The 20401-nt window shown below is 40.4% G+C and overlaps 2 protein-coding genes across 2 annotated transcripts in view; one reads left to right on the top strand and one right to left on the bottom strand.

The window, feature by feature from the left end:
• Positions 1-20401, top strand: part of SHOC1 (shortage in chiasmata 1) — a 250942-nt gene that overhangs the window by 104496 nt on the left and 126045 nt on the right. The window lies entirely within an intron of this gene.
• Positions 1015-20401, bottom strand: part of UGCG (UDP-glucose ceramide glucosyltransferase) — a 33775-nt gene continuing 14388 nt past the window's right edge. Inside the window, exons 3-9 of the mRNA XM_082205070.1 lie at positions 17477-17579; positions 14906-15007; positions 12785-12897; positions 11085-11263; positions 8917-9003; positions 5613-5802; positions 1015-3595 (exon numbers count right to left, since the gene is read on the bottom strand). Of these exons, the coding sequence (XP_082061196.1) occupies positions 3425-3595; positions 5613-5802; positions 8917-9003; positions 11085-11263; positions 12785-12897; positions 14906-15007; positions 17477-17579 (945 nt within the window). The 3' untranslated portion in view covers positions 1015-3424. The remainder of the gene's footprint in view (positions 3596-5612; positions 5803-8916; positions 9004-11084; positions 11264-12784; positions 12898-14905; positions 15008-17476; positions 17580-20401) is intronic.

Raw genomic sequence — 20401 nt, 5'->3', positions numbered from 1 at the left:
TACTTCCTTGAGATGCAACAACATAAAACCCCACAGCATTTCATCTGATGCTTAAATCAGAACATAGATAAATGCCAAACTAAGGAAGGGCACAGAATTAGAACAGGAGCTTGCACAAACGCAAACAAGCAATTGAAAAAGGTACAATCGTGAAAAATATCCACTATGAATCCCAATTAAGTGCAGATATATATTTAAATATAACAAATTAAATTAAATAATTGAAGGTTTGCCAATTGAAATACATCTCCCAGACAAGGTATTCAAGTGTTAGTATGGTGTAAGATGATCAAACCTATCCATTCGTAAGGAAATCAGCCCTGAGTGCTCACTGGAAGGACAGATCCTGAAGCTGAGGCTCCAATACTTTGGCCACCTCATGAGAAGAGAAGACTCCCTGGAAAAGACCCTGATGTTGGGAAAGATGGAGGGCACAAGGAGAAGGGGACGACAGAGGACGAGATGGTTGGACAGTGTTCTCGAAACTACCAGCATGAGTTTGACCAAGCTGCGGGAGGCAGTGGAAGACAGGAGTGCCTGGCGTGCTCTGGTCCATGGGGTCACAAAGAGTCAGACACGACTAAACGACTGAACAACATGGTGTAAGAACAATAAATCATGTTTCTGTAGCAAAGCTACAGGGGTCCACCCATTCTGCAGCTGAGATGGGAAACAAGTGTATTCAGTGAAACTCCCAGAGTGCAAGACGCTTGTAGTGACGTATTTACAGGTTTCCAGCTTGTTGGGCTTCTAAGGAACTTTGAAGTTTTAGAGACAAACTCCTTGTGAATGGATATTAAAAACCCTAATTTGATATCAGAAAATGTAATTATCCGGAGTGCATTTTACAGAACAATGTAAATGATACAAGATTGGCGGGGGGGGGGGGTGGAGAGAGACACTAGGTTTTGGTCTTCTAATGAAACAGTCACACACATGTTGTATATGAAATGCATTTAAAAGGATGTAATGGAGAGAGAGAAAGGCGATAAATAGATTTACTTTCTCAAAACATTTGATTGTATTCAAAATTTATTTTTAAACAAAAAACAAGACAATGATTTTAAATAAACATGGTATTCTTAACATGTTGACAGACAGTTTAAATTAGCCATTGTGAACCGTTGCTCTGTTCTGTCACAGTGCCATACTACAATATTTTCAAAGTATTTCCATTTCATAATCAACCCAGATTTCTTATATAAGAAATCAAGTTGTTCATCTGAGTGAAGCATCAGTTTCCTTTAATTATAAAGGTTTCACTAATGCAAACACACATATACACACACACACACACCTATTTGACACAATTCTTCATAGTGAACACACACGCACACACACACACACTGAAGTCTGTCAGGCCTTTTTGGTTTTTCTGTTACACTGCTGACATGGTGATTAGCATCAAGCTAGACCAGCTAAGCTTCACTTTAGCAGTATAATGGATGGCATCAACCAAACTTCACACAAAATAACCCCACACAAACATTATAAGCAAAATTAATCAAGACAACAGTGATAAAACAATGAAGATGACAAAAACACAACTTGAGTGGGTCATAACCAGACTAGTTTGCTGTTTGCAGCCTTCCTCGGGAATTTCTTCCCAATTCACATGTAAATAATGGAACACACATTAAAAAGCCTCTGTTTGTGGAAATAAGATGCCCTTCAAAACATATTCTGTAATGTCATAAGGCAAATAAAGAGAATGCAGGATGAAAGGTTTTGGTCTAGGGAATGTTTCATAGGATCTGTCTACACACAAACATGTGCGTTCACACACGCACATTATTATATTACACGGTGTGTGTACAGGACAATTAAATGGACTGGCTCAGTAAACTGGAAAAAAATGTACTTCTATAAATGCTCAGAGTTATTGCTAATATGCTACAGAGTAAGCTCTTTGTCACAGAAGTACCAAAACTTAGGATTTAAAGCTGCCATACTGGAATACACATACTTTTATGGTGACAGCATGCCATGCCCATTTGGAGGAAAAAGCAATATAAATACGGTTATAAAAAGAAAACAAAGGCTTATGTTGTGCCCCTCTCCATTTTGCTTTGCAACCAGAGTCTGTTTTAAACAAGTCCAGTTCACCACATTAACAGCTACCCCACAGTGAAAAACAAGCCAACAGGAGGAAACAGGGTAAGAGACAGCATGCATTTACAACTTGCTTATAACCTAGTCTTTTCAGTTGTTACAACTTGAATATAAAAAACCCAATTGAGAGACCAGATTAACTAAAGGAAGAAAAAAAGCCTAGAGCGGACCTAGTTTGATAGTTAAAGCTTACCATTCCATATCAGTAACAGCAAACTCATCTTGCATTTTAATATACTGACAAGTATCTATTGCAATCAGAGATTTAAGGATGACTAGTGTAAGAGAGAGACCTATGCCCACTTAAAAAAAGACACTAAATACCTGCATCATGAAATTACATTCTTAAGAAGACACAGTGTGTAAGAAAATAGCTCGTATGTGAAATGTTTCTGAAATGCATTCCCCCTCTCCCCATAACTATCAAACGTTCACTCACACACAAAAAAACACAAAAAACCCCACCCTTTTAAAAAAGTCAAAATGGGAATGAAGATTAGCTTGGCTAATTACAGCACAGTGATTTAAAATGGTTCAAGACAGAACCGATTAGAGTTGGCCAAAAAATGCCCTCTAGGCATAGCTAACCATTAATTCATCCCACCCACAACATCAAACTCTGTCCACTTTTGGCTCATTGCGGCGAGACCAAAGTTGTTTAATATATATATCTATATACATACACACACATAGATACAAATTTCCAGCTTCAACTTGTAAGGCCTAGTTACCTATTTATACTTGCTCCGCAGCAACTACAAGAGGTAGGCATAGATCATCTAAAAGGCTTCTCTCCTTGTGCCCCGCCACTTGTGCTTCCCAAAGCTAACTGCACTTAAATAAAAATGCTGCTAGCTTTTCAGTGGATAAAATCCAGTGGCCAGAAGGCCCTTGGGGACAGAGTCATAGCTGCGCTCTTGCACAACTCCCTTTCATTTCCAGGGGACTAGTGTAGAACTTATTCCCAGTGGATTATGTCCTTTGATTAACAAAGAGTAGCTTTTACTATACTGAAGGATACTGTCTTTAGAACTTGCTGCACAACATTCCCAAGAAAAATGAATCCTGAAACCAATTCTCTTGATTTGATTTTGTACATAAAAACAAGATACCATTTGGCCAAGACTACAGATGTACTTTTTCACAGATGCAAGTGCCATGCAAAATAAATTAAAGAACAGATATGAAAACATACAGGTAATAAAACTATTGAAGGTAGATTTTTTAAAAGCATTTTATATAAACATAATTTATAATACTTTCTTTTTTTCTCCTTTTTCTTTTCTCGAAATACACAGTCATAAAGCTGTGGCTATACATCCAGAATTTCCTCTGCTGTGCCCCCACAGCGTAATCTGTAGCGTCCTGTCCTCCAGCTAATAGTAGGATCCCACAAGGCCGATAGGAAAATGTATATCGTCATAGACTCTCTGATGAACCATGCTACTGCATAGTCAAGTTTTGAAAAACACAGAGCACCGCCCTGGGGAATAGACAAAACAGATGTTCACATTTAGTGATGATGCCAACAACTAAAATAAATAATTATTTAATGAACATAACTTAATCAAAAATAACATTACTTTAACATAGAAAAACTTAAGCAATTGCTCTTTAGCTCTGCAACACTATGGTGCCACTATTCCACGCAAAACCCAAGCTAACACTTGAGAAACATAGGCTAGTTCACACATCACACTAAGCCAAACCACGGCACAGTGTGAACACATGGGCTCTGGAAGAGGAGACTACAATAATAGAATCACAGAACTGTAGAGTTGGAAGGGACCCAGAGGGTCATCTAGTGCAATGTAAGAATCTCAACTAAAGCATCCATGACAGATGGGCATCCAACTTCTGCTTAAAAATCAGAGACCACCACCTCCCGAGGGAGACCATTCCGCTGTCAAATAGCTATTACTATGAGAAGGTTCTTCCTGATGTTTAGTCAGAATCTCCTTTCTTTTAACTGGAATCCATTGGATCGGGTCCTAGCCTTCAGGGTGGAGAAAACAAGTTTGCTCCATCTTCCATGTGACAGCCCTTGAGATATCTGAAGATGCTATCATCTCTCTTCTCAGATTCCACTTTCCCAGGCCAAACATACCAGACTTCCTCAACCATTCCTCATAAGGTTTCCAGACCCTTGATTATCTTGCTTGTCCTCCTCTGCACACATTCCAGCTTGTCAATATCCTTCTTAAATTGTGGTGCCCAAAATTGGACACAGTGCTCCAGGTGTGGTCTGACCAAGTGAAAATAGAGTGATACTATTAATTCCCTTAACACCACACTAGACACTAGACTTCTGATGATGAAGCCTAGAATAGCAGTAGCTTTTTTCTGCATTATTCCGTTGACTCATGTTAAGCCTGCTAGATTCTTTTCACATTTACTACTAGCAAGCCAGGTGTCCGTCCCCCCCCCATCCTATATTGGACACACTGTCTCCCCTGGCCATTCTACTGCCACACTGTTATGGCATGGCTTATTATGCTGTCTGAACTTGTCTGCCAGACAAACTATATGTCGTAACCCATACGATAAATTTTGGCTAATATCGTTACTCTGGAGAACAGTAAACCATGAGCTTAAATTTGGATGACACACAACGGCATCAGCACAGCAACACAACGGCAGCGGAGGATAGCAGCCGCAATCTTCTCTTCCAGATCCCACACACTGACATGTTTGCAGTAAGCTATGGTTTGACTGAGCATGACATGCAAATCAGGCTAAACTCAATTTGATAAGGAATCTTTCCAAGGGCATACATGCATTTCATAATTGATGCTTACTGATTCTCCTTAGGAATAAACTATTGGTTTTTCTAGTTCAGAACTGTTCACTCTGAGTTGAGAAGGTCTTCAAAATGCTAAATACTAGTCTTTCAATCCTGCTACCAGAGATTCCTCTCAATTGGTGATTAAAAAAAACTGGATTTGGGACCTTCTGCATGTATTCAGAAGTAGCAGGACTATGGCTACTCAGAGCAGCTAATCCTTCTATTGTTAGCTGAAGGTGAAGGCAACAGGTGCCTGTGCAGTTTTTCTAGTCAAGTAATATATAAAGCAGAGAGAAAGTAGCTGAAGAAGACATGAAGCTTCACAAAATTGTGTCAGAACTAACATCCCAGAGGGGTATTGGCATAGTTGAAGCAGGTATTATGCTTTCAACATTGTTTCAGTGAGGCCTGCCAGCAAATTAATTTATCACTCTTGAAGTTTAAATATACTCTTGCCTGTCTAATGAGCATACCGTTTGGTCAGCCAGCCAATTCATTCAGTGAAAGCATTAATTACATAAGAGGCTGTCAGTGCAGTTTCCTCCAAGTGATGTCAGACTACAGCTCTCATTACCTCTATACACAGCTATTTACAATACGTCTTCTAACCAGGATGAAAAAGTTCTAACATATTTTTTTAAAGTTACGTCAATGATTTTAGTTAATTTAGAACAGTACACATGTTAAATATAATGCTCTGATCAATACAACCTACCTGGACACCCCTGAGTTGAATGTAGTCAAATATAAACCATGCCAAACAGTGACACATAAAAAACACCATTATATCCCATCTGAACACATGGTGAACTGCCCATCCAATTATCAAGCTTGCAACAAAGCACTCCGATATCGGCTCACAGATTATTGTGGCTGGAACCATGTTGATCCGTAGCTTGGCCCATCTATAATTAAAAAGGGGGAAATGTATTTTAAACCTGACAATACTTGTCAAGTTATATTAACAAGATGCTATTTTATTTAGGATCATTTATAGAATGCGTTTCCATTGCAAATACCAAGGTTGTTAACAAAATAAAATCAACACAATGCAGCGATATAAAAACATATCCAAAGTTCAGTAGTGTTGGTATGAATGATCAGTGCCCGGAAATGTCTGCGTGAGGAGTTAGGTTTTTACCAGCCAGCAGAACACCTGCACCTTATTTCCCCATTGCATTTCTGTGTTTGGGGTCTGAAGGCAATAGCTAACCTAGTATTTGGCATGCACAACACAAAAAATATCTGGGATGTAGAGACAAGCCAGGGAAAATGCTGGTACAGACTGCTAAACAAGTGAAGGAAAAACAGCTGGAATTCTACCACTTTGAGCATACAAAGGAATCAATATGGAAGGAGAACTACTCAAAAAAGAATGAACATTGTCTTTTTGAATGCCAATGTTACCTAGGAGGAAGTGAAAATAATAATTGAAGAACCAACAGGAGACAAATGCCCTAGTTTTGTTTTGTTTAATAACTGTTAAAAAGGACTTAGGCTGCAATTATGCACACACTTTCTGGAGAAAAATTCCCACTGAACTCAGTGGGACTTGCTTTCAAGTTTATTTATTCTATTTAGAAGACTTCTCATAAAATAATTTATCCAGGAGGAGCATAAAAACCCACTATAATAAAAGCACAGTCAACATAAATACCCGAATGTAAAACTGGCACAATAAAGCCAGCAAACAATACTATATAGAAAGTACAAAGATAAAACGGCTCTCCAATACCTATGTACACTAAAACCACCAACAGTAGCACAGGATTTAACACAGCATCAAAAAGACGTTAATGCGGGTACCAGCCAAGCTTCTCTAGAGAGAGCATTTCAGAGTTGTAAGGCCATCATCAAAATGCCTTCTTTTTTGTGTCCATCCTCTGAGCTTCAGATTGAGAGAGGATACAGAAGGGTATCCTCTACAGGTAGGTATATACAGGAAGTACTAAGTTCCCACACAGTGCAGGGCTTTATAGGTCCAAACCGGCACATAAACTAGGCCCATAAATGAATCTGAAGCAAGCGCAGGAAAGAAAGGACCAGTGAGTTGCATTCATCGTGCCTGCTCACAGGTAACATGCTCACTGCCATATTTTGCACCAGCCGATGTTTCATATAATACATTACAGCAATCCAAGCCATTACCAAATCATGCATGGTGACAGGTATCCATCCCTAAATAGGCTTCAAGCCAGGATACTAGCGTAAAATGAGGATACTTGAGCCTCTAATGACAATGATGGATATTTCAGAGAGGGTGCGACTCCTCCAGAAGAGGTTGAATCCCACTCATGCTGAGTGGGAAGCCCTTAATGTATCATGGGTGAAAGCATCATTATTGATTAAGATGTGTTTCACTCCTAAGTAGCTGCATGACCCAAACACTTTCTCAAGGTAGACATTTATAAAACAGATGCTTTCCCCATTTTGTCTTTGAAAAGCCTCATCTCTTTTGAAAAAATAAGAGGATTGAGAAGAGTGTCCTTTAACTTATTTCTCTCTCTCTGTTTTAACCTAATTCATTTCTATACAGTGACATTTTGCAAGATGGCATAGGTATATATCCACGTTTTTCAAGTGAAAATACCATTCTGCCTATATAAGGACTGGCACTGTCTCTTAATCAGTGGTAAAAGAGGAAATGGTCATTATGATACAGCATAACTATCTACAAATCAGGTTAAAATGGATTAAGATAGATTCATTAGTGTTACATTAGGAAATAAAGGGGGAAAGAGGCGGGGGAGAATGGTGAGTGGGGGTCGGGTGGCGGTGTTTCTATTTTACTTAATGTATGTGTGGGGTTTTGTGTCAGCGTCGTTTGTGCAGGTTCTCTTTACTATTCACCTGTGTTCCTTTGAACAAGACATCAAATGTATTTACCCAAGATCTAGTAAACTAAGAAAACTGATCACTTTGACAATGTCAGTATTAAGAGTGTGGAACAAAAACAAGGTTACTACCACTCTGTGAATCATTGTAATAGATCAGGCAGGATAAACTATTTAGAATAGATGACACCATGCACTTAGTTGAAGAAGGCAGAGTTACCTCATCAAGAAATAAGTGATTTCCTCTGTTCTAATTCTTGAGAATTGTTTACAAAATAAACTAAACAAGGGCTCATTAATGAAACTGAATTGATTTATCATTAGTTTAATGACTGCTACAATTTTAATCACACTATATTGGAAAAGGTAGAAAAACCAGCAGGTTGGCAGTCAGAAATTGAAAACTGATCGTATTTATATGCCAATACCAAGCCTTCCCATACTCATGTAGCCATACCACCACTAATACATAATAGAAAAGTACTAACAGACTCAAGGTAACTCTGACCTATGCCCAAGTACAGAAAGATCTGCCAGGAAAAAGCTGAGGGGAATCTCAAAGACTAGCCCCATGCCCCAATACAAGTTGTTGGGAATCACAAGTGTAGAGAGCACTGTTGCACTCAGATCCTGTTTGTGGGCCTTCCCATAGCCATCTGGGGGACCACTGTGAGAAAAGGATTATGTCAGGCTTTTGACCTGAACCAGCAGAGTTCTTATGTGTATGGTTTTTTTGGTGGGGTGACAACTGGGTGGCTGGGAGGGGCATCATTGGAAGAATTAAATAAACATAGCCAAGATCAGACACAAGTCTTTCCACACAAACACACATCCAAAATGGATTTTAAAAATGATGACTCAACAATGACAGATTGCTCAGGGAGCACAGAATGCTATCTTGTTTAGGAGGAGAAGCAGGAATGTGGGGCGGGGACAAGGAAGGGGCTACAACCTCAAAGAGAAGCACTCCATGCTGCAACAGTTGCTGCAGGGCCCAGTTTGTAATTACTTTGCGTTAATGTTTCAAACAATCTCTTATTCTATATTGCTTTTAATGCTAATTCCTGCATAAAACTTTGTGTGAAATAGTAAACTGGTATTTAGCACTGTTGCAGATTGGATCAAAACTATGATCTACAATTGAAGATACCAGAAAACGAAATAATAAAAAGTTCAAAATTTTACCTGATCATTCTGGATTGAAACTGGGAAATTGAATAGGAACCAGAGTTCTGCATTGCAACTTGTGTGGCCATTCCAAATTTCCAGCCCCTGAAAATGAATGCACACCAAGAATGTAACCAAGAGAACAGGCAACAGTTCTTGTGACCATTTTACTTCTGTACACTTGTCAAGGACAAACACTAAATTCGTTTACTGAATACGTCTCTTAAATGTTTATTACAGCTGTTAACAGTGCTTCTGAATGTAGCTTATTACTCTACTACTAGGGGTATGCAAAGATCAGAAGATTCTACTTGTATCTCTAGTTTGGGGAAGCTGTCCAATTTGTTTTGCAGTTACTATCTGTCTTTTCAATTCAACTTATTATTTGGGACAGAATTAGATCTGTTAAAGATGAATTTGTTCTCCTTCCCATTCACTATAATGAAGAATTTATAAAACAGCTATAACTTTTCTTTTCACAGAAGCAGATATAGTTTGCAAGTGTAGCAGCCTCTCCAAAGCAGATTTTTTGCAGATTTAATCTGCAAAGTTGTAAGCAGATACACCCAGGAGTTTTCTGGTGAGCTCAGTTCAAAGTGCTGGTGATGGAATTGGGTTTGGCCAGGGAACCAGATGATTCTCCTCCCCCACCCTGTGGGCCAAACTTGATAGGTGGGTGAAGCCACTCACTTGCCAGTCATCTGACTATTTTGAAATCAAACAGTGTTGGTAAATGCACAGCCTCACAAACTGCTTTTCAAAGCACTCTGCAAGTTTGCAATCTTCTCCGCAAGACCCAATAATTAGCTGATTGCAGTAGGTTTCGCAAGACCCAGCAAAGTGCTCTGCAAGACTCCATTGTGGAAGGCTTTATCAAGATGTGCTATTCAGCTGATTATTGAATGTTGTGAAACTAGTTTCAAAGCATTCTGCAAAACCAATCATCTGATTGTAGCACCTTTCACATGGGCACTTTGCACATGGCCTGGTGGGCCAAATAAGGCCTGCAGGCCAGAGGTTTCCCACCTCTACTTTAAAGACATACAGTCATCCCGTGGAAATCAAACAGAATCCATTCCAGAAGTCCATTCAACTTCCAAAATGTTCAGAAACCAAAGTGCGGCTTCTGATTGGCTGCAGGAAGCTCCTGCAGCCAATCAGAAGCCCCGTAAGCCCCGTTGGATGTTTGGTTTCCAAAAGAACATTAGCGAACCAGAACAATCACTTCCAGGTTTGCAGCGTTCAGGGGCCAAAACGTCCAAGTTCCAGAGTGTTTGGGATCCAAGGTACGACTATATATTTTGAACTAAGTTAGAAGAAAGAGTACCTCCACCTATGTAAACTAGCCCATATGTTAATATTAGCTTTGGAGGCTCCGATTATAGGGCTGACAGCAACATCAATTTAAGCTGGCAGGCAGAAGAGAGAAAGTCTTTTCAGCTCTTGTTCCTTGGCTACAGAACTCCCTCCCTGCCAAATTATGTGACCTCTTCTATACAACTGTTTAAATGGGCTTTAGAAACGCATTTGCTTGTTTGTCTTGAAGGTCTTAATTGCTGCTGGTTTTGAAACTGTTGATATGTTTAAATTATTTTTATATGAACCAACCAGACCATTTGCTACACTAGTCAAGAAGTTCATAGAATTATAGAATCGTAGAGTTGGAAGAGACCCAAGGGTTGTCTAGTCCAGCCCCCTGCAATGCAGGGAACTCAGCTAAAGCATCCAGGACAGATGGCCAGAGGGTGAACTCTTTCTTATAAATAGGTTTAGAAGAATGGTTCACTAGCTTCACTGAACATAGAATCTCTATTTAAATAGCTTACAGATTAGTTTAATCAGTTTAGCATTATATTGATGTGAGTCAATTATTACTCGTTCACTCCCTTTAACACTGGTAACTGTGCTCCATTGTACTACTTAGGCTTCAGAAGTCACTGGGTTGTATTCAAACAAATCATATTCAACAGTAGACCTGCTGAAATCAATGGCCAAGTTAATCACAGCTATTCATTTTAATGGGTCTACTCTTGAGAATGGATACAATCCAATAGGCATGAACCAATAACATGAAGGCTGTGGGTTATGGCTGGGCTTGACTATGTATGCAAAGAAATTTAAGCAAAGGATGCAGTCAGCTTGAAATAATGTACTCCAAGGAGAACTTTATCTGAATATCATCTTACCTGTCAGCTATCGCTTTGGCCATAAAGTAATCCTCAGCAATGTACTGTGCAAAAGCTATGAGTCCTCCAGCCTGGTCCAAGACATCTTTTCTCATCAAGCAAGACATTCCTGTTACACATTTGAAACCAGTTATATGGGCAGAAATATATGTCCTTGGATGGGAAGTGCCAAAATATACCTGTTAAAAGAAAAAGGCAGGGCTAAGTAATCATCTATGGTTCTCTCCTATCATGACAGTTTTCTTTAAGACTTGCATTCTTTGCTTACCAATCATTATGAATTCTAATCAGTGCAGAGACAGATGCATAATTAGTCATCTTGAAATTCTGCAACTGTTTGTAAAGTTTTGTTCTGAAAAGAAACATCTCACCCTTATGCAACCATTTATAGCTATAGTAACATCTGCTGCAAGCACTGCAGGAATCCCAAATGCAACTTTCCTTACACAGGAAATTTCCTTCTACGATCCATAAAGCTAGAGCATCAAAGATCTATCACATGCTAAAATGACAGGTATAGATCTATGAAGGTCAACATTATTCAGACAGGATAGAAGCTGTAGCACCTGCTACAGTAGCCTGAGCAAAATTTCTATAACAAGAGTTTTCTAGTAGAAAAAATGGAGAAGGATGACAAGGGATAAGATGAGGAAAAGAGGTATGACAGATAAGAGTTGGATGCAGACAAGGAAAGAAATGCCTCAAAATGTTTCTTTTCACTTAGTGACATTCATCTGAAATTACACTAAACAATACATTGTTTGACATAAAGTGTCAGGTCCGAAACAGGCTTTCCATGGCAAAAAGTGTTAAGACATAAAAGTTAGAACAGCAACACAAAAGGCAATGAAACATCAAATCAAGCAAGCAACAAATGCCCTGTGATTAGACCAGCAGCCGCTAAAGAAACTTTTGTTCCTTTACTGCTCCATGCCACTGCACATAAATTAAGTCTAGGCAGTGGCATAGTGTGGGGGGTGCAGGGGGGGGGCTGGCTGCACCGGGCGCAACATCTGGGGGTTAGGGGGCGCAAATCCACGGGTTAGGGGGCGCAAATCCACGGGTTAGGGGGCGCAAATCCACGGGTTAGGGGGCGCAAATTACTTGACTTGCCCCGGGTGCTGACAACCCACGCTACGCCACTGAGTCTAGTATATTTGCCCCTGAGCAAAATCTCAGTCATGTCCGCAAATATAACAATTCACCTAAAGGAAATGTTACAGGCTTTGTTGTACTAACTACCAGTAGATCAGAATTCAAGAGCGTAGACTAATGGTCTCTCACCCCATATATTGCTTACACAAAAATACAGGGCGCAGAAGAACAAAACAAACGACATGTGGACAAGAGAAAAAAGACAAATTCTAATGGATTTCTCACTTAAATGTCATTTGAAAGCCCAGATGAAAGGGCTGCTGCTATTATCCTTTTTCTATATGGAATTATAAGCAATAAAACATTTCAATGTGTTTATTCTTCAACGATAACAAGTAATCTGGAATTTGTTGGAATTTGGATTACAATAGAAGTGAAAGACCAAAAACCTGTTATTAGTCACGCACATTTTTCCTACTCAAATAGCAGTGCTTCTTCTATACGTTTTGAGCTTGAAAATGTGACTAACTCATGGAAATTAAGTATATAAAATAGGAGGAGTGGAACAATTTGGAAAGAAATGAAGAGGAAAAAAAGAAACTCACCTGTTCTAGAGTGGCAGCAAAGCCCTGTCTATCTGCAACATAGGGCAGGCCATGGACCAGTCCAACTTTTTCAGTCATTTGATTGGCCATATCAGTTAGTGTATCTGGCGTTACTAAAAATGAAATGTGACTGTGGTTTACATCCATGGATTAATGTTTTTAAAAGCTTATGGATTTACATCCCAATTGTGTCTCTTAACTGGCAGAAAGCTTCTGTCCACAGAATGGTAAAGGAAGCCATTTTCAGCTACTCCCCATCCCTAAATTTGCTCTGAAGGGCATCCAACCCTCTGCAGAAGATTTATGGGGGCGGGGAGCTCAGGGGGGAAGGGAATTCCTTAAAGTGGCTTCCCTCCCATTCTGCTGATGGAAGATTTACCATCCATTGAGCAACACCACTAGATACAATCCTTATATGTTTGGTAAAATATTGGTCTTCTCAATAATATCCAAGTTTTCAAACAGAAGTAGATTATTACATATTGTTTGCAAAATAGTAACAGGAAAGAGTGATAATTCCAAGAAATCCTTTACTCTTTGTTTATAGTTGGTGACAATATTCTGAATATGAGTATTAGGTTGAAATCACGGGGTGGGGGGGAATACTAAAATCAGGGTTGGGACCTGGATCCTTACCTCCCCCCACCCACCTGTCAATCACCTGACATAATAAGTCAGGCAACAGCTTCAAAAGGGATCACTCTTGGCATCAACTACTGATCAGTGCTGACAGCATGCTGCTTCACAGGTATGCTGTCAGCACCAATCAGTTGACTGACAGTGCACACTTAAAGGCCCTCTTTGAAGTCCATCCTCAGGCACAGTTTGGATTCAAACTGCATCTGCAGACAGACATTTTCCTCTGTTTGCAGGCATGGTTTGAATCCAAATTACAGTTGCAAATGGACTTTAAGGCAAGCACTGATGATGAACTGATCTGTGGAACTTACAAAGCCCTGCTCTGCTTTTTGTAAGCACTGCCAATCACTGATCAGCACCGCTTTAGCCCATGTTTCCATGTCTCTATCTGCCCACACCTCAAATCCAATATGACATCAGGTGCAGGGCAGGTGAGGAGGCATGTGGGCTGGAGGTCTGTCCCCCACTGCAGTAGAAGATAAAGACAACCATTACAGACGCTTCAATTTTAAGAGTAAGAGGCAAACTCTAAAATTCAAATTCAACTGCTTAAAGTGTTGCTCAGGCCTGGAAGTGTTGGATCTAGAAGACTTTGTCAGATAGTTGGTTAAGTAATGTGTCTTCCAAAGCTCTGGCCAGCCTGCTGACACCTACCATAATGAGATCTTGATTGAAACAGCAATATTAAGAAAGGAGGAAGCTTGCTGTTTATTTCTGAGGTGGATTTCAGTATCCCAGTAGCTACAGCAAAACACTGGGCCATAAAAAACATTTCACAAGATGCACCCGCTACACTAGATACAGCAAGCAAAAGGTGCAAGATGTTCTACTCTAATGCTGATTCAAGAAAATACAGGTTTATTACTCATGCTTCATCCAAGAGTATCACATAAAGCAAAGCTGGCAGCAGAACTAATCCGTGCTGTAAATTGAGAGAACTTATTTTCCATTTACATGCCATTCCTTATAATACCAGTTGCGGACGACTCTTCTGGCGAACCAGAGCAGTGCACAGAAACGCCGTTTACCTTCCTGCCAGAGCGGTACTATTTATCTACTTGCACTTGGCATGCTTTTGAACTGCTAAGTGGGCAGGAGCTGGGACCAAACAACGGGAGCTCACCCCGTCGCGGGGATTCGAACTGCCAACCTTCCGATCGGCAAGCCCTAGGCTCTGTGGTTTAGACCACAGTGCCACCCGCATCCCTAAAGACAAAATACTCTAATCTTAACACAACTTCACTTGTTCACATTAGAACCACGCTATTCTTGCTTTTCCCTACCCCTTTCTGTCTATGCCCTACTATTGACTAGTTACTCTGAAATCTGAATTCTAAATTCTCCTGTTTTTTTACCTGTCTTACTTTACTCTGTCAAGTGCTATTGCACATGGATAGTGTTCAAACAGCAGCAATATCTTTAAGAGCACGTAATGAGGAAACATTTTTTAAAAACCTACTACTGCTGATGGTACACACTTACCTCTTATACCACTATCACAGATCCATATGAGATCATACTTGGCAACTTCATATGCTGGCATTAAATTGTTGATCTTTGGGTTTATTCCAACCTTCTTCCCACCTGAAAAATACAAATTTTTAGTTATTTGCACAAATCATGCATATGTTTTCAGAATATACTGCTCAGTAGTGCAGTGAGGGCTGAAAACTACGGCTGAGGTTGGGAGCCCTCCTAAATTACCACCTGGAGTTTGGCATGTGGGGACAGCAGCAAACAGGCCCTGCATCAGCAGCTCAGCTGACACTAGGGCCCACCAGGACGACAGCATCCTTTTGTTCTTGCATAGTCAGAGGCAGCTGGTCAGCTATGTACAGAATTACAGGTGCTCGTTTCATTCTTTTTGCTTTAAAACATATCACCCTTTTCTGCAACAAAATGGTGCTTATTCTCAGGTAAGCATATTTAGCACCAGGCAGGGCGTTTTTTCTAAAAATAAATGTTTAGAGGTGCTCTCATTTTCCTACTGCCCCTCAATGAGGCCAAACTTAGTTTCACAAAAATGTTTAGGGGTATGTGTACCCCTGCATCCCCCCCCTCCCCAGAAAAAAGCACTGGCACTAGGGCACCAGGAGCAAGTTCCAGGGAATCAAGCAAAGGGCCTTCTCGGTAGTGGCGCCTGCCCTGTGGAATGCCCTCCTATCAGATGTCAAGGAAATAAACAAGTATCTGACTTTTAGAAGACATCTGGAGGCAGCCCTGTTTAGGGAAGTTTTACATGTTTGATGGTTTATTGTGCTTTTAATTCTGTTGGGAGCCGCCCAGATGGGAGGGATATTATTGTTATTATTATTATTCTGTAATCAAGATGGTGCTATGATTTAAAATGTGAAACTTTTTCTTTCTTTTTACAGGGTTAGCAAACTGTTTTACATTTCTCTCTTTCCTCTAATATATGATGTGGGGGACAGGATGAGAACAGAAATGTTAAAATTGTGCTTAAAATTGTGCTTAATATGTGGAGCTATCTAAACCACCACCACCCAACAAAGCCATTAAGTCCTGGTTTAAAATTCCCCAGTTGCACCAGTGATATTACTCTGCAAACAAAAATGGAGATGAAAGGATACTTCTCAGCTCAACGTTAAGGTGCTCTGCTATCTGACCAGGTTCTCAACCTTAATGTTACATTTTGATCTAGCTGAGGAGACAATAGTCGGCCGATTCCTAACATCAGCGTAAAGATGTGTTGAGTAAGACTGGGATTGGGAATCAGTGATAGAGCTCTAGGGTGTTTCTGCATAATCTGCAGACGTCTATGGATGCCTGCAGCAAGCAGCACAGAGACATAAGATAATATAGCATCTTGCTAAGTGCATCCACATCTCTTAAATGGTGCTGCTGTACAAATCAAGCCCATCATCTTCTATTTACTAAACAGCTCAGCTGATACTACAATAAGCAATAAGGGGCACGGTCAACTTCTCTATTTTGCCACTAAGTGTATTTTGTTGGAAAGCTGAGAATAATATCATCCTTTATAGCAAACATGTTTGCAAACACCTTTGCTGCATTTCCACAGCTGATTTCCACATATACTTGCAAGACATTTTACAAAAGGAGTGGTTAGAGAAGAGAAACTGCAGGTCAGGTTCCCTCCCTTTCCCTTTACAACAGAGAACTTGCTGATACAAAACTTAAAGAAAATTTAAAATGTAAAGAAAGCAGCCACTGTCAACGGAGATCCAGAATTGTTACTGCTACATAGATGCTTTCCTAAAAACTGAATTTCTCTTAAAAATTGTTTTGTACTATTTTAATTATATAATTGTACTTTATTGTTAAATCTCACTGTGAAATGTCCTGGGATATATTGAAGGAAGGACAGTATACACATACAAGAATGGATGGATAAATAGGGCATTCAAGCTATTTCCATTTGGAACAGTGTATGACAGAGATACATTTCAAAATGGTAAAGGTAAAGGTACCCCTGCCCGAACGGGCCAGTCTTGCCAGACTCTGGGGTTTGTGCGCCCATCTCACATCTATTGGCCGGGGGCCAGCGCTGTCCGCAGACACTTCCGGGTCACGTGGCCAGCGTGACAACGCTGCTCTGGCGAGCCAGAGCCGCACACGGAACGCCGTTTACCTTCCCGCTGGTAAGCGGTACCTATTTATCTACTTGCCCCCGGGGGTGCTTTCGAACTGCTAGGTTGGCAGGCGCTGGGACCGAGCAGCGGGAGCGCACCCCGCCGCGGGGATTCGAACCGCCGACCTTTCGATCGGCAAGCCCTAGGCGCTGAGGCTTTAGCCCACAGCGCCACCCGCGTCCCCGCGTCAAAATGGTAGGAATCTTTTAATTCTAGATTTATATGGAGAAGTCACCTGCACAGAAAAGTTATTTTCAGCGCTGTTTGAATTTGATTTACTGATCTTCAACTCTGCAGCAAGAATGCTTTACATACTTCTTGACCAACAGTACTTGCATATTAACATATTAAGCTTTTTTAAAAAAATCTTTTGGGTTCTGTGCCAACTGGTCCAATCTATTCAAAGGCAACAGCATGACAGAACTCTTTCCTCACTCACCTATAAATAGCCTCGCATCAACATTGGGATATTTGCCAAGGAGCTTTTTACACACATCGATGGCAGGATCATCATGATCTTGTACACAAAGAAGCACTTCAAACTGTGAAAAGAGATACAGTGCAAATTGAGATACACACACACACACACACACATATATATTTATATGAGAAAACAGTTTAATGTTTAATGACAAAAATAAAAAGGAGAAGGGTGTAAGATGTAAGATATTAGATATTACACTATCTTGTTTGTAAAAGCAATATTCTTAAGCTTTCCCCATGAGAAGATAACATTTGTTTCCTCTAGAAAACCTTAAAAAGTAAAGGTAAAGGTACCCCTGCCCGAACGGGCCAGTCTTGACAGACTCTGGGGTTTGTGCGCCCATCTCACATCTATTGGCCGGGGGCCAGCGCTGTCCGAAGACACTTCCGGGTCACGTGGCCAGCGTGACAACGCTGCTCTGGCGAGCCAGAGCCGCACACGGAACGCCGTTTACCTTCCCGCTGGTAAGCGGTACCTATTTATCTACTTGCCCCCGGGGGTGCTTTCGAACTGCTAGGTGGGCAGGCGCTGGGACCGAGCAGCGGGAGCGCACCCCGCCACGGGGATTCGAACCGCCGACCTTTCGATCGGCAAGCCCTAGGCGCTGAGGCTTTAGCCCACAGCGCCACCCGCGTCCCTCTAGAAAACCTTAGACACGAGCTTTTCTATAAACAGAAATGGAACTTCACAGAAGGTTTACATTTCTGACAGGAGTTCTATGTACGCTGCTGCCATAATTTGCCCAACAGTTTCCCTAGTTGAATAAAAATAAATAAATCTCTTTTCCATGAGTCCTATGCCACAGAAATCCTAGAGCAGCAGCATTCAGATAAGTCGATATAAAACAGAATGTGCCAGTGCTTCCCTTTTCTTCTTGATAATGTTTTGTTTGATGGCTTCACAAATTCAGCCACTACTAATGCAGCCATCAAGCCCTTTCCCCTTGCCCTCCAGAAACCAATGAAATGCATTCATTCATTTCAGGATGTGACTGTATCTTTTGTTCCAATTAGGAAAAATAATCAAGAGACATAGAGTAATAGTGCAGACTTAATTTTACTCAGGATATACCAGTAATTCAACTACTTTCCCAGAAGAGAGCTGAGGTGAGTAAGATTTTAACATAAATATCACTATACAGTTCCTGCTTACCCAAAAAGCTTCTGAAAAAATAATAATCATACCTAAGATGGGTAAGCTAACGAGGCTAGATATAGTCTACATAAAGTATATACTGCAAATTATTCTTAAGTATTGATTTTGCATAAATGTGAATGGGGATGGGGAAGGTTGATCTTAACATTCTGAATCAGCAATTTTGATGGCAGACAATAATGTTTAACTGTCACACCTTTCTAAAATTCTACCATTACAATAAGTGTCACCATCACTTGGATTTGAACTTAGGTCCAAAATACCTTAAAGACTGCTTGGGCCCTTCTGTCTTAGCTCAATCACTGAGATTATTTGGAGGAGGGCTGTTAGTCCCACCGCCGCCCCCCCCCCCAATGTTACAAAGGCCCAATTAGCCTCAGCCAGAAGCCAGGAGCCAGGAATTTAAAGTCAACAGTCCCATACTGTGGGACATTTTTCGAGATTTAGGAGAAACCGTGCATTTGACTTTCAAGCATCTTTAGAAGACTTTATGCTAACAGGCAAATATAGCTGTTTTGAGTAGCCAATCGTTTTAATTATTGTTCTCCATTGCTTTTAGTGTTCTTTTAAATGTTTCTTATATAGAGGGCATTATATAAATACTTCCATTTAAAAAACAACAACCCTGAAGAATGTTGTTCTAAGAATGTTGATTCTTACATTGCAGGGGGCTGGAGTAGATGACCCCTGGGGTTTTCTACAATTCTATGAAACTTGTGATGTTATACAAAGCTGCAGTAAATAAAAGTTTAGAATCTGGGCCAAATATAATACAATATGTAAAAAGAAATAAAGTATGGCTCTTCTCATACTGCACTTATTCAAATTAGCTCTTCGTGATATTAGGACTTTTCCCCTTCTCTTAGGAAACAAGCCAATCACTGCTACCGCAATTTTAAGCACTAGAGAAAACCAAGAAAAATAAAATTACCAAGAAACTGTATCCCAGAAAATGAATTGAGGGATTGTCAGATACTGCCAAGATTCCGGGTAGCACATTGTAACTTTATATGCTACAGTGCTTAGCTCATCCAGGGGAATTCCTTCAGTTCATATAGGTCAGTATCCGCTAAGACAGATGTGAGTAAGAGCACTTGGCCAGCAAATTACAGTTCAAAGCATATAGTAGGCAGGTCTGAACAAGTTTTATGTAGTAAAGGAAACAACTGACCCCGTACTCACATCACAAGTTCTGGGAAGACGCTGTCAACATCTGTGAGCTTACATAATACTGTACTTATACGGAATTTATTCATCTATAACATTAGCTATCTTATCAAGCACAAATAAAAGTAAAACATGGATTACTGGTGCATAAAGTCATTAAAATTCACTGATCACTTTTGCCAGACCCACTGAAATGAACTGGAGCTGAGCTGGCAAAAACTCTATTCCTAGTGCTTCTGCAAAAGATCTTTCTGAGAAACACAGTATTCTGTACTGGAGGAGAATACTGAAATGAAAGTAGCTCAAGTCCAACAAACCATGCAGGAACAAGTGTAAGCTTGTTATGCACTCTGACCCCAAAGGCCTGTTACCCAGCGGGGGCATAGAAAACAAATTGTTCAGTCCATTTATCGGTATGGAATTAGATGCGTGCTACAACCTATTTTGGTTATTGTTACAGATGCAAGACTTCTGACAGTAATCCACAAGGGTTACAGGACACACAGACACACACAATCTCTGAAGCAGCCATCCCTACCTAGTGTGGTGCCCTCTAGA

Source organism: Podarcis vaucheri (assembly GCF_965113315.1).
Source record: "Podarcis vaucheri genome assembly, chromosome: 17".
Classification (NCBI taxonomy): Eukaryota; Metazoa; Chordata; class Lepidosauria; order Squamata; family Lacertidae; genus Podarcis; species Podarcis vaucheri.
Note: the sequence above shows the minus strand (reverse complement) of the source record. Positions and strands in the feature narration are given on the sequence as shown.